Below are 15295 nucleotides of genomic sequence, written 5' to 3'. Positions count from 1 at the left end.
GCTCTGATCATGAATAGACATTTTGTATGTGTCTCATTGAGGAACTTCAAACGTGTCCTGATGGCTTCTTGCTGCGTTCTTTAAATGGAAGTCATGCTGTGACCAGTCGTGAATGTGGCCAACTCTGCATTAGCCCACTTCCTTCCAAGCCTAGGCATTCTTACAAGGGGCTTGCTGAGAAATGAAGAACGGCATGTTGCATTCGCTATGGTCAATTCATCCCATATGATGGCTGGACACAGTCTCAGGAGTCTCGCCAGTCAGCCAAGAAATTCAAATTTAGGCAGCAACTAAACCTTCATAAAACCTTCAGTCAAAAAACTGAAAATATGTGGCCTATTAGAACTGTATTTACATTTTTAGCCCTTGTTTGCTGAAAAAGTGATATGCTTAAGTAAAGTCTCAAAGGAAAAAAAAGTTTGTGGTATTTTTAAATTTTTGAGACTGAATACTCAGGTATTCAGATGATGCTGTACAAGTTATTAAGGTTTGGTACAATTTGTATATAAAGCAAAATATACATCCTACTTCCCTTATTCGTTAATAATTCTAAAATTTACGTGTTTCTATCTTTCTGGCAGCTCATGTCGCCATCGAAGTGGGAGATCAGGAAGATGATGTGGTTGAAGAAGAGAGATCGGATGGACCAGGTGCATCAACCAGATATTGCTATGTATAATTTTATGCTAACAACGTATGCAGTAGTATGGAACTCGGCTGGTGACATTCTGTATAAATAAAAATAATGCATGGCCACGCCGCATCAAAGCATGCCGTACTAAGTAATGACCATGCATTAGTATCTAGATCCCACACCTCACTAAAGTCGTGGACACAACTTAATTATCTCATTTCCACACCTTACTAAGTCATGGTTATGCATTAGTATCTAGATCCCACACCTCACTAAGTTGTGACCACAATGTTACTATCTCATTCCCACTCCTTACTAAGTCATGGGCGTGCATTATTTTTATTTATAAAGGATGTCACAAGCAGGGCTCCATTCAGTACTGTGTGTCAGAGACCACTCTTCTTTTTTGTGAATTTCCAGTCAACACTAGAATCAGATTAGTCATTTTGAGCCTCTGGAAAAAGCAGAAAACATGTTTAACAGAAAATTACACACAAACCTCAATAGACGTATTATCAGATTTTTCAGTATTCCGTGCATCCACACTTAGTCTTTTTTACAGCTTCTGATCTTTTAAGTTTTTCCGGAGTCTTTCTTTCAGGTAGTTCAAAGAAATCCACAGGCATATTTTCCCACAACCCCAAAGTTCAATCTCAGAAGTTGGTTGTATTTTCTGCTTTTCATGATACAAACCTTACTCCATACCACAGACACCTGGTTTCAGTGTTCTAATGCCAACTCATCTTTTTTGCTTACTGCTTTTTCAATTCATTGAGTTGTCTTCTCAAAGTGGAAGGATGGATAGAAACACCTAAGGTTTTTTTAGATCTGACTGGAAATTAAATAATGAAGGGTCTCTATTTTTAGTTAGTTCTTTACTGACTTATAGTACAGCAGCACTCTAACTAACAAAACCTAAAATATTACCTTTTTTCTCCTCCAGATAACATCCTTAAGCGTGTTTTTAACATAGTGAAGTTCTCCTGGGTACTGTTCCTGGCTTTGCTGGACAGTTTTACAGCATGGCTCAACTCCATATGCCAAGAGCACATCGACATCTCCACTGTACTGCGCATCGAGCGCTGCATGCTTACCCAAGAGGTCAAAAAGGTACTGACATAAGCAGACTAGCCCTACTGAGCTTCACCAGTGCAGTGTAAATCAGTGGCTAGCTGACCAGATCTGCATTGGAAATACACAACACTACGTGCCTATTCAACTTGACTAGCAAATATGGTGAAAATGCCATTTGCTTGAATAAACCGGACATCCTCCATTGTAGTAATAGGAAGGCAAGTAATTAAAACATTTAGATTTTCAAACTTTTCTGAACAACAGTCACAAACAATGAGCCAAAACATTCCCCCAGGCCTAATCAGAGACATGCTAAAACTTCCTAAATGACATCTGACACCTCCACTTAATCCTGAAATAATAGCTTTAGGCAGTTAACAGCTTTAGAAAATTAAGATTTTTGGTTGCAGATCCAATTAATGCCAGGAGAAATCATGTAATTGACTAAGACCTGAGGTTATGATAGCAGTCCCTGAAAAACAGCTTGCATAAATATACCCTACACCAAAAAAGGTTTTCTGTATAGGGTAAATTTATGCGAGGTGTGCACAGTGCCTTCCATAAATATTGACACTCGTAAAGATGAGCAATGTAAAAATTCATTCCTTTATTTGAAGTACAAAGTTAAAGGTACGTGGGGTACTTTCCGCATGACTGTCTTTGCGTCTACACCGAACCCACCTCTGATGTTTTTTGCCAAATATCTCTATTTCAGTCTCATCTGACCATAGAGCACAGTCCCACCGCAAGTTACAGTAATGTCTGCCAAACTGTGGGAGCTGGTGTTTGTTGGTCCTTTACAGCACAAGCTTTCTTCTGGCAACCCTCCCAAACAACATGTGGTCATGTATGTGGCATCCGATTGTAGTTTTGGAGACATTCTGACTCCTAACTAATGTCTGCAGTTCTCTTGCTGTGATCCTTGGAGATTCTTTTGCCACTTAAATCATCCTCCTCACTGCAGTTTGGACCAGTATAGACATACATCCTCTTCCTGGCAGATTCTTAACATCTACAGGCGCTTCTTCTTCTTCTTATTATTATTGCCCTAAAAATGGAAATTGGCATTTTCACCTGTTTTGCTACTTTCTTGTAGCATTTCCTGATTTGTGCGGTTCAACAACCTTTTGCTGCACATCATTGCTTTGTTCTCTGATCTGTCTCATGGTGGTTGATGACTAAGGGAATTTGGACTGTGTGTCACCTCACATTTATACATCAGTGAAACAGGAAGTCATGGCTGACCACTTAAGTGTACCTAGTCACTGATGAACTTTAAAATGTGAATAGGTTTTTCACTTCAGTTAGATTTCTCATGGGAATGAGAAGTGTGCCAACAATTTGGAATATAAAAAATCTAAAGGATAAAAAATATTTTTTATAGCTCGTTTGCTCATGTTTACTAGGGGTGCCAATATTTTCTACATTAATAAAATATATCACTTTGGTATAATTTTATCCTTTGGTTTATTTTCAGTGGAATATATATTTTCCATGTTAAAATAAATTTATTTTTTCATAATAAAGTGTGTTTACAGTAGTGCTGTTGCTGATATGTGCAGGGGAACATTCCTTCGCGGGAGAGTATTCACATCTACTACCAGAGGCAGATGTGCAGAGCTGCTTCCTCTGAGTGTGTTCTGGAGAGTACAGAGTGTCCACCTTCCCAGGACAGCTTCATCCCACCTCTGCCCCATCAGCATCAGACACAGGGGTTAGACAGCATGGATTCTGTCCCCACTGGAGATAGTCTGTCCAGGTACAGTACAGCACCGTCTAACTCATACACACAGTAGAAAATAGATTTCTTTAACTTTGACGGCCACAACTCTGCTGCGTTGTGTTTCTTCATTCTAACATAATTAATTCATATTGATTAACTGGCCTTGACTAGAGGCCAAATTGAGCATTCTAAAGCTCTACACTACAGTACATGAAGAAAAAACATGTCCAGTTTATGAACTTGGAACACAATGATTGTGAGCAACTTAAAGGGACAGATTATTTCTGTTGTTTAAGTAATCCATTCTCTTCTTCGTAATGCCGATTTGAGGGCAAGTACAGTCAGCAACATTAGCTCTCTGCATTTTTCCGCATTTACCAGCTAACCAAAAAAATACAAAACATTTTAAACAGTCCCTGAAATCCACCCCAAAGGAGTTTTTCAAACATTCCTCCCACCTTGAAGGTACATCATCAGAAAAGGGGTTTTAAACAGAAAAGTCACTTAGATTTTTTAGGCACTGTTGTAGAAGGCAAGTAAGCATGTTTACAGCAGATGTAGTGATGGTTACATTTAGAATTTTGGTATAAGTGCCATTTAAAAGCACTTCAGTTTATCCAAACTTTCAGTATACAGCCCAATTTGTTAAAGCTGTGGTAATTGTACAAATTTAAATAACTCATTCTTAGATGGGACTTCTCCTCAAGTCTTCAACCTACAGTTATCATTAACATGATTGCAATTACTGTAAATGTGTATGAAATCCTTGCACTGGGGACCACCAAGTTGTTGTGTAACAGAAAATTAAATTAATGGCAGCATAATTCAAGTTTGTTTAAGTGTTCGCTTTCAGCCCAATTAAATTAAAGTAAGCTTTTGATTAGGTTTTCAGGCCGAGGAGATCCGGTACATGTTCATTACAGCCTTTCTGTGCTGACAGAGCGCTTTAGCCACGTCTCATATTTACTTTAGCTTCAGATTTACCTCCAGGGAAACCACTCTATTGTTGTGTCATCAGAGAGCAAAGGTTTAGCCTTAAGCCTAACTAAACCAGGCACATTAGTCAGAATTTACCTATTATATTGTGCTCTGATTACTCCATTATCCCAACTTCTTTCATTTGGCCTCAGTTTTGAACAAGTTCTAAGATTTTCTGAACAGTGACTCTAACATAACAAGTCTGGACCAGCTGTTTGTATTTTGTTATGTATTTTGCATATCACTACTATCAAAAATTCTGAAATGGAAACTTTATAAAAAAGGAAACGGCATTTAATGTATGCTGAAGGGCTCATATCCTTCATTTTCCTTGTATTTTCTTGTACCACCTATGAGTTTTGTGTGGTATTATGTACCAAAGATTATCCTAATAAATTTTTACATGACTGTTTTCCAACCTCTTTTGTTACTGTTCTCTTAAGATTGATATATGTAAAAAAGTTATATTCTGATTGGCAGTCCTGTATTGTGCCTAAATATTCCTTGAAACTTCAATGTAAATTGGCTGGGCTAAAGTGCTGTATCTTGAACAAGTGGACATACAGATATTTGTTGGTTTTTGTGATATCTCAAAAAACAGCGAATTTAAAATGGGCTGTTCCATGTATAGTCTGTACAGACTGTGGACAAACACTAACACTGCTTACATAAAACATCACTCTTTCATTTGAAATGATTTGGATTTCCATGATACAAACCTTCAAAGTAAAAATATTTTGTATTATAAGTATTTTTTCTCTATTTCGTTTTCCATATTCATTTATATTAGTGTTTTCAAATGGTATAAAAAAATAATAAGGTCACACTTTATTTGGATTGTCCCCTATAGATGCTCTACAGAGACTTAAATCATTAACAAACTTTCTTCAGTTGATTATCAACAACATTATGATTAGGTGTAGGGTTAGGAGTGTAGATATAGGTTTTGCCTTGAGGTTAAGGTGAGGGTTAGGTTTAGGGTTAGAGTGATATGTAATAAATTCTTTCACACTAAACTTGAAATTCAGCTGAATTTAATGGCTATTTAGTTGTATGTTACTTTAAGATATACTGAACATTTACAAAGAATCTGCAGTGGACCATCTGAAGTGTTACCAATAATAATAGTCACAAAGTTTTACTGTGGCAGTACAACAACTTTACAAAATGAAATGTAAAATTGTAAGTCACCTCATTAAACTACTGTGATTGTTTCAGGTGTGGTGGTGTGTTTGACACTGGCCAGTCACAAAAGTTTATTCCGAAGCTGCTGAGCTGCACTTTAACTCAGCTAAAGTACTGTGTCTGATTTCAGTCAATGAGCCTTCAGTCACAGAGATGACTGTGGTTATTAGATGCCAGTTTATTTATATGAATGTTTGTGTGTAATTATGTTCCCTGAATGTTTTGTAGTGTGTACACTGAGTCCACACTGCTCTACACTCAGTCCACACTGGAGTCCAGTGAGGCAGCCACTGACTGCGTGCCCAGAACCAGTGAGCGTGCACGGCCAAGACTCTGTCGCCTGCCGGGTCTGGACCTGTCCTCATCCGCAGAGAGTGCAGCCAGCACTGCCTCCAGGTACAAATAATGTGTAGGAAGCTGTAGAAAATTTAGATGTGACCTGAATGATGACAAGAGCTAAATAATTGTAATGAAAGAAGCTGTATAATATGGAAAGAATATAAAAATAATAATGAATTATTTAGATTGCTTCAGTAGTCATTCAATACTCAAAAAAATATAAAGTTTTTTGGTGTCTAGTTAATTTGTCTTTTTTTAAATCACTTTTGAAACACAAGGTGTTCTGGAGTTTAGTCACTTTAGATTTATCTACAACTCTTCAGCACTTTGTTTTTACTGGTAATGTAAAACCTATGAAGTTGCTCAGGTTTCTGGCTGGCTCTAGTCCTTTAGGGGGGCCTAATTTTTGATTCACCCATCTGCTTAGGCATATAATGCAAATAATAGCATTTATAAATCTCACTCCTACCTTTTGAATTGGTCTTACAGACTTACTTTTTCAGGTGCATCACAAATCATTCCTAAGTTAGAAATCCTAATTTTGTTTACATAACATTAGCAAACCGGTTAACTTGCTAGCTGATGTACTGCTGATTAATAACAATGACTAACAGAAGCTGTGCAATTATGTACATTTATAACTGGCAAATGTGTGCATTGCTTATGACTGGATGGTAATGCAGTTCTTAGAAATTACAATTTAAATTACAGATAACTTTTCAGCATTCTTTATCCAGATAAACTACTTCTTGTTTTTCCAGCTAAAAGCCAAAACAACAGGATAACGTTAAAAAAAAACACTTTCCAATATATTTTAGCTTTTCTCCTATTTTTTTTTTCTTTACAATTTTTGGTCACAGATGAGTTTGTGCTATTTTGAGACAAGATTAACCAAAATCTATTTTTTTTTTCTATCACTCAAGCATCTTAAACAACAGAATGGCACAGTAATAACCAAGAAGTTGCTAGGGAGCTCCGCAGTGGCAATGGGGTCCTAAGCAGCTGCTGATGTCACTTATTAAGTAGAGCCAGCACTGCAAGGACTTGCATATTACAGTCATTTTATACATTTGTCTGTTAGAAGTTTGGTTTCACTAATTGACTTTTTAACAGTGATTTCAAGGTTTTTAACAATGTAAAGTTCAGGGCCCCCAGAGCCACCACCTAACACACTAGTATCAGGTATTCAGTGTTTTAATGGCTTGGTTCTGGTTTGTCCAGGAGCTGATACAGAGCTGATGAAAATCAATGCTGCTTCATAGGTTTAGGGACCACTTGGGACTGATTTGAGAGCCACAGGTCTATACTTTCATCTTACAGTGACGTTTGAACATGCTGCCCTCTAGTGGTGCAGTTGTGCAGTACTTCATATAATGCGTAGATACTGATAGGCTTTTTAGTTCAGATCTTTGCTGAATTACTGCTGACATGTTTTTCCCTTCATTTCCGTGTTCTAGTGAAGCCACACAGTGCACAGCACTGTGCTCTCGGCAGGGCACCGGTGACACCATTGAAGAGTCAGACGACCCCAGAGAAAGACTGCAACCTCAACCCCCGGGTGACACGTGGCCCAAAACCTTAGACAACCAGCGCTGTAGCATTGAGGGTCAGACTCCAGAGGGTGCCTCAGCTTTGGACTGGGACAGTGCACTAGCTGCAGAGCAGGACACGTGGCCCCAGCTGAGCAGATTCCCCTCTGAGGCAGATATTCCTCCCTCCTACAGCAGAGCCACAGGACTGGACTCAGTGTGCAATACAACAGCTGGCTCTGAGGAGAAGAGGCTCAGGATAAACATTCCTGAAGACAGAGCTGCAAGCCAGGGAGACATCACCCTGGCCTCACTGAGCCATAAACTAACAGCTAGTGAACTGCTGCACAGCAGGTGAGAACTACCCACAGCAAATGTTGACCTTACATCAGGCATCTTAATGCCTCAATCTCTTACACTCTAAGGACCTGTTGACCCGTGCTTCAATACAACACATATTTCAAAAACAGTAACACAATAATAAGCCCAGGATTCATAAATATGATGCATCATAAACATAAACATAATAAGGCCAGAATCTTTTGCCTGAACCCAAATTCAGCCCAGGACTTTTTCTTTCTGGCGCTGTATTTCTGTTCTGTCCTGTATTTTGAATACAAATGAACATGCTGTCTTCATTCATTTTCAATCTAGGTTAATTTCGAGGAAAACAATATCACACATAAATATTTATGTCAGTAGTTCTGGCAGTGTGGCAGGAAATGTGCCAAACCCTATATATTGTATCCACTTGTTGTGATGTCAGTGTTTATCAGCACACAAACCTTTCAGGTGTTTAAATCACATTTGGAGCAAAATTTTCAGATGTGGTTCAGTATGTTCTTTAAAGTATAGTTTGAAAAATCATTATTTGAGCAAAACCTGCACTTGATGAAAACCTTCTATTGCAAAATACAACCAAAGTATTAAAACTGATGTTTATGTTAAAAAAAAACCCTTTGTAGTTACTTTGACTTAACTGAAAAGTAAATCTCAAATAAAGGCAATGACCCCAAACATGTGACATGTAATATAAGTCTAACCTTTCCCTATAGCACCCCCTAGTGGAAATGTCTTTTCAAAACCGCAACAAAGCTTTGGAGCAGTACTGTATAGTGTTGCTGTATAGATGTATATAGTAATGGTAGCAATCTTCCAGCTGCATCTCATCACCTTGTAAGGACTCTCTATCCTACATATCACCTTGAAACTGTTAAATCGGTGCTTGTGTTCCTCCATCAGGATGTTCTATGACGAGGAGCTGGAGGAGTCAGAGCGCTTTTACAGCTCCCAGCCTCAGGTCCTGCAGCTGTGCTATGCTCTCTACAACATGTTGGTGGCCCATTCGGAGATGGTGTGCTATCTGGTCATCATCCTCAATCACATGATCTCAGCTTCAGTGGCCACGCTGGTGCTGCCCATCCTTATCTTCCTTTGGGCCATGCTGTCCGTGCCCCGGCCAAGCAAACGCTTCTGGATGACCGCTATAGTCTATACTGAGGTACAGCTTCAATAACACTCATCTGCATTCAGTAAACAAGGTGGCTGACATTTCCCTTTAAGTTATACCACAGTTTATTTGTCTTATTGATGTTTATGACACAAAATGAATTAACAAGAAAGTTTATTTACATTCTACAAAGACAATAATTCCATTAAATAGTCTGTAATCTGATAGTGTGAGTGATACTTTGAAAATGCTGTTAGAGTCGGGAGATGTTGGTGTACATATAGTGCTGCTCACCAATCAAATTTTGATTTCAGGCTGTAGTAAAATGATTGTTGTTTTAAAGTCACAGGCGCTACCACCTTGAATATCCCTCTTTAAGTATGGGTAAGGTACTATTATGCATATAAACTTTCATTTCAGCTTCAACCTTAAACTTTTTGTATTCTTTTTTTTATATCCAGGTGACAATCGTAATAAAATACTTCTTCCAGTTTGGATTCTTCTTCTTCAATCAGAATATAGAGCTAGACAAGACCAAACCCTTTCATCCTCCAAATATTATAGGAGTGGAGAAGAAAGAGGGTTATGTACATTATGACCTGGTTCAACTGCTGGCACTCTTCTTCCATCGCTCCATTCTTAAGGTAGTACAAATATACAGTGCATCCGGAAAGTATTCACAGCGCTTCACTTTTTCCACATTTTGTTTTGTTACAGCCTTATTCCAAATTGAATTAAATTAATCTTTTTCCTCTAAATTCTACACAAAATACCCCATTGTGACCATGTGAAAAAAGTTTTCTCGAGAGTTTTGAAAATGTATTAAAATTAAAAAACAAAGAAATCATATTTACATAAGTATTCACAGCCTTTGCCATGAAGCTCAAAATTGAGCTCAGGTGCATCCTGTTTCCACTGATCATCCTTGAGATGTTTCTACAGCTTAAATGGAGTCCACCTGTGGTTGATTGGACATGATTTGGAAAGGCACACACCTGTCTATATAAGGTCCCACAGTTGACTGCATGTCAGAGCGCAAACACCAAGCATGAAGTCAAAGGAATTGTCTGTAGACCTCCGAGACAAAATTGTCTCGAGGCACAAATCTGGGGAAGGATACAGAAAAATTACTGCTGCGTTGAAGGTCCCAATGAGCACAGTGGCCTCCATCATTCGTAAATGGAAGAATTTCGGAACCACCAGGACTCTTCCTAGAGCTGGCCGGCCGTCTAAATTGAGCGATCGGGGGAGAAGGGCCTTGGTCAGGGAGGTGACCAAGAACCCAATGATCACTCTGTCAGAGCTCCAGCGTTCCTCCGTGGAGAGAGGAGAACCTTGCAGAAGGACAACCATCTCTGCAGCAATCCACCAATCAGGCCTGTATGGCAGAGTGGCCAGGCGAAAGCCACTCCTTAGTAAAAGGCACAAGGCAGCCCGTCTGGAATTTGCAAAAAGGCACCTGAAGGACTCTCAGACCATGAGAAACAAAATTCTCTGGTCTGATGAGACAAAGATTGAACTCTTTGGTGTGAATGCCAGGCGTCATGTTTGGAGGAAACCAGGCACTGCTCATCACGAGGCCAATACCATCCCTACAGTCAAGCATGGTGGTGGCAGCATCATGCTATGGGGATGTTTCTCAGCAGCAGGAACTGGCAGACTAGTCAGGATAGAGGGAAAGATGAATGCCGCAATGTACAGAGACATCCTGGATAAAAACCTGCTCCAGAGCGCTCTTGACCTCAGACTGGGGCGACGGTTCATTTTTCAGCAGGACAACGATCCGAAGCACACAGCCAAGATCTCAAAGCAGTGGCTTCAGGACCACTCTGTGAATGTCCTGGAGTGGCCCAGCCAGAGCCCAGACTTGAATCCGATTGAACATCTCTGGAGAGATCTGAAAATGGCTGTGCACAGACGTCTCCCATCCAACCTGATGGAGCTTCAGAGGTACTGCAAAGAAGAATGGGCAAAACTGCCTAAAGATAGGTGTGCCAAGCTTGTGGCATCATATTCAAAAAGACTTGAGGCTGTAGTTGCTGCCAAAGGTGGTTCTACAAAGTATTAAGCAAAGGCTGTGAATACTTATGTAAATATGATTTCTTTGTTTTTTAATTTTAATAAATTTTCAAAACTCTCGAGAAAACGTTTTTCACATGGTCACAATGGGGTATTTTGTGTAGAATTTAGAGGAAAAAGATTAATTTAATTCAATTTGGAATAAGGCTGTAACAAAACAAAATGTGGAAAAAGTGAAGCGCTGTGAATACTTTCCGGATGCACTGTAACATTTATATATTACATCTATGCAGTAATATATGAAATATTGCCACTGGTCTGCTGTTGTAGGCACAAGACTGAAAGCACATCAATACCAATATCCACAGTCACACACCATGAGGCATGACCTTATGCCACAGTTTGTATAGATATTTATGATTAGTTTTAAGGCAGTGATTATGCATACGTGATCTATTAGCAGGTAATGTTGTAATAGCTGTCTTGTTTTGTAGTGGTTGGCAGCTATTTTTAAGTTCCAGGTGAAAAAGGTGGAGAGATCAGAAAAATGTGATCAGAGACACATAAACACTGTGTATGGAGACATACTGGCACTCAAAGAATGTCTCTCAGCCAATCACATTGCAAAGTCATAACTAACTGTGGTGTAATGTTTATAGTTTGCTATCTGTGTCTTTTAATAATGAGAGTGTTTGTTTGTGTTCTTCTCTACTTTCTCTAATGTAATTTGCCTTCATCCCAAACTCACCTTTACTATTTGTATTTGAAGTAATGTAGTTTTGGGTTTTGGTAGTCAGAGCATTACAATTTGAATTGAAGATGAGATATTGAGGACAAAGACTATTCATATGGTCGAATCGACTTGACAGCACTTCACAATATATCAATGCAACACTATTCTGACCATTTTTATATAATAGTTTGAACAGCTGTATCACATCTGGTGTTTGTACTCTTTCTCTCTGGTTCAGTGTCATGGTCTGTGGGATGAGGATGAGCCCAGATCAGGAGGTAAAACTGCAGTGGCCAATCACACAGACTCAGACAGTGAGGAGAAATCCAGAGTCCGGCCAGAGAGGAGCTCCCTCAGCCGTGAAGCTTCAGTGGAGTCCACATACATCCGCATGTCCAGAAAACACTCACATTCTCTTTCCGCCGTACGCCGACATAGCTCCAGTGCAGGATCACACATTTCCCGCCGCTCAGTGCGCTCCAGAGGAGGTGAGTATGCTCAGTTGGAGCATGGATAGTATGACCACAGATGCAAAAAGGACACTTTTTATATTGTACGGACACCATTAACTCTACAAACTACAGGCTTTTATTAGTTATTGATCTTCAGTCTCATTATTCAATTAGCAATCTTTAGTATTTTTTATGTATGAATCTTCAGGCATGTTATTCAACTACCATGTTATTGTAACTACCATGAATTACTCAGTAACTACTATGAAACAACAGTTTAAGTTATATAGTTATGAGAGTGAGGAACAAAAGCCTAGTTATGTTAGAAGTTCTCTGGAGTTTAAGGTCTAAGAATCTTCTCTCTTTTTGTATGATTCACCCTTAAACAGTTAATTGAGAACCGTACTGGCTGACAGGGCAGACCAAACAATCACTCACCCATTCACCCAGTATAATAAGCCTCAAATTCGACTAAAGTTAATACATAGTTAATACAAAGTTAATACATAATAATAGTTTTTACATTTAGTCCAAGCTATTAACTGAATTATTATGCATTGCTATTCAGTAATTACTGAGTAATAAGCCTTAGTATGTTGACATCTGTGACATCTTTGGCGTTAAATAATATTTTAAGTAATATTTTAAATTTGTCTCACTTCCTGTGTTTCTGTTGTTTCTGTAGGCAGTTCAGGCACAAGGTCGAGTGTGTGTCGTGCAGGCAGTGTTTTGGGTGTTCAGCAGAAGAGTCGTAAAGAGCTCGTTCTGGAGAAACTTCGAGAGCAACTCATCAAAGCCAAGAAATTCACTGTTCACACGTAAATCCTCTGAAAACCTCAGTACAGTTCTCCATTCTCAATTGCTTCTGCATTTTTATGCATTTTACATGCATCGCGTTGCTTCCTATGAATTACTTGATTCTTCTGTGATACACTGGGTCCAGCATTTTCATTTAGGATCACACTAAATCTTTTTCTCCAACATGTGTTTCATTCCAGAACGCTGGAGATCTACATTCCAATCCGCCAGTTTTTCTACAACCTGATCTACCCAGAGTACAGCGCAGTGACAGACGTCTATGTGCTCATGTTTCTAGCTGACACCGTTGACTTCATTATCATTGTTTTTGGGTTCTGGGCCTTTGGGGTACGTCCTGCACTGCTTTTATCACAGGGCAACTGATGTGACAAATTAGATGCTGAACTGCTCTGGCAGAAATGGCTTATGTATGGAAGCATAATCGGGACTTCATTAAAACATGTTTGCATTTCCATTTTTGTATACAGCTACGTAAGGCAACATAACCCTTTATATGAATTCAAACACTAGTTAGAAAATGCTTAATGATCTTATAGCTCAAACTGCTCACTATGATTTGTTTCAAGGCCCTTAATTCCTATCTTTCTATGTATACAATTGTTTTTATTTAATTTAGCATCTAAGCACATTGTCCCTTAACAAGCCATGGACCTGCTGGCAGGCCCAAAGTTTTATTACGCTCCCTTAGTTTGCACTGAAGTCCCTGTAGTTAATAATGAGCCTCAGTGTATCATAAGCCTACAATGTTGAGGGGTTAAACAAATTATATCAGCAGTAAGAGTGTTTTTGATTGTGAGCTAGACATTTTGGTCATCTGTGGGTCCTCAGCCATCACATAGTTTTATTAAATTCCATCACAAGCACACCATATTTTACATTATCTCTCCACCTGTAGATATTTGGAAATGGTTGAACGTACACATTGACATTTGTAAAATCAATATTTATTTTAGTAATGTAATTTGTATTTATTGTTTTCTGAGCAAAAAAAAAACACTTTCTGCCCAGATAAACAGGTGCCTAAAACATTTGTACTGTATTGTGTATATATAATATATATTTTTCACAAAAAAAATTATGATAATAAATATGCAAAACCACGCTTGATGCTTAGATTAGTCATTTTAAACCAATTTCTTGGCTGCCTAGGATATTTGCACAGTAGTTTATGCCTCCATCTCTTTGTAGAAACACTCTGCTGCTGCAGACATCACATCCTCTCTGTCTGAGGATCAGGTTCCAGAAGCATTTCTGGTGATGGTCCTGATCCAGTTTGGTACTATGGTGGTGGACCGAGCCCTATACCTGAGGAAGACTGTTATGGGAAAGGTCATCTTCCAGGTTATCTTGGTGTTCGGCATCCACTTCTGGATGTTTTTCATACTTCCTGGCGTCACTGAAAGGCAAGTCTTCTCTTACTGTAAAACCACAAGTTTCCTTTAAATTTGCTATACATTACAAACTCAAACAGGTCACAAAGTCACCCTTATGGTTTTAACAGTCATTTTATTCTGTTAGGCGTTTCAGTCAGAATATGGTGGCCCAGCTCTGGTACTTTGTGAAGTGCATCTACTTCGGCTTGTCAGCATACCAGATTCGCTGCGGCTACCCTACACGAGTGCTGGGCAACTTCCTGACCAAAAGCTATAATTACGTCAACCTTTTCCTGTTTCAGGGGTGAGAGCCATGTTTACTCATTGTCAAACCAAATCACCATGAAAGAGCACATTTATGCTTTTAAAATCACATAAACGTTCAATTTCTAAAGGGAAATTCCACTCATTTAGTGCTTGATTCACAACAGGCTCAATGAGTTATGCTGGTTTAGTGGAAAAAGTATTTATGTTGATTTATCAGACTCATCAACCAGATGTTATATTTCCATACATTCCTAATTCATTCACTCATGTCTGTTCGGGTTTGCAGGTTCCGGTTGGTTCCGTTTCTGACAGAGTTGCGGGCTGTGATGGACTGGGTGTGGACAGACACCACTCTCAGTCTATCCAGCTGGATCTGTGTGGAGGACATTTATGCACATATATTTGTGCTCAAGTGCTGGAGGGAGTCAGAGAAAGTGAGAAAGAGTCATTATTAATTCTTTTATTGTGTTTAATATTGTAAAAATATCCGGCTGTTGTGCTTGTTTGTGATTAGATATGAAGTACTTTATGGACTTGGCTTGTAACTTTAGTCATTCACTTAATCACTAACATTTAGCAGGCTGAAGGTTCTCCACGGGGGGCACCGTTAGCACTGCAGTAGCTTTTGGTGCTTCATAAGTGGTGCTTTGCATCAGTGACACTGTCTTTGTTTGTGTGCAACACTTTGAGCTCCTTTTTTATCTATGATGGTTGTTCCTG

General features: G+C 39.1%; 1 protein-coding gene across 2 annotated transcripts in view; it reads left to right on the top strand.

Annotated features, from left to right (window-relative positions):
- The window catches only part of LOC108431241 (piezo-type mechanosensitive ion channel component 2), a 143376-nt gene that overhangs the window by 122392 nt on the left and 5689 nt on the right, over nucleotides 1–15295 (top strand). For both annotated transcript variants that reach the window (XM_017704263.2, XM_037536789.1), the window contains exons 33-45: nucleotides 582–650; nucleotides 1578–1744; nucleotides 3271–3467; nucleotides 5823–5990; nucleotides 7391–7816; nucleotides 8705–8963; nucleotides 9374–9556; nucleotides 11903–12152; nucleotides 12802–12934; nucleotides 13115–13262; nucleotides 14124–14338; nucleotides 14454–14612; nucleotides 14862–15009. In XM_017704263.2, the coding sequence (XP_017559752.1) occupies nucleotides 582–650; nucleotides 1578–1744; nucleotides 3271–3467; nucleotides 5823–5990; nucleotides 7391–7816; nucleotides 8705–8963; nucleotides 9374–9556; nucleotides 11903–12152; nucleotides 12802–12934; nucleotides 13115–13262; nucleotides 14124–14338; nucleotides 14454–14612; nucleotides 14862–15009 (2522 nt within the window). The remainder of the gene's footprint in view (nucleotides 1–581; nucleotides 651–1577; nucleotides 1745–3270; nucleotides 3468–5822; nucleotides 5991–7390; nucleotides 7817–8704; nucleotides 8964–9373; nucleotides 9557–11902; nucleotides 12153–12801; nucleotides 12935–13114; nucleotides 13263–14123; nucleotides 14339–14453; nucleotides 14613–14861; nucleotides 15010–15295) is intronic.

Source organism: Pygocentrus nattereri, chromosome 3 (assembly GCF_015220715.1).
Source record: "Pygocentrus nattereri isolate fPygNat1 chromosome 3, fPygNat1.pri, whole genome shotgun sequence".
NCBI classification, from domain to species: Eukaryota; Metazoa; Chordata; class Actinopteri; order Characiformes; family Serrasalmidae; genus Pygocentrus; species Pygocentrus nattereri.
This window is presented reverse-complemented; position numbering and strand designations above follow the sequence as displayed.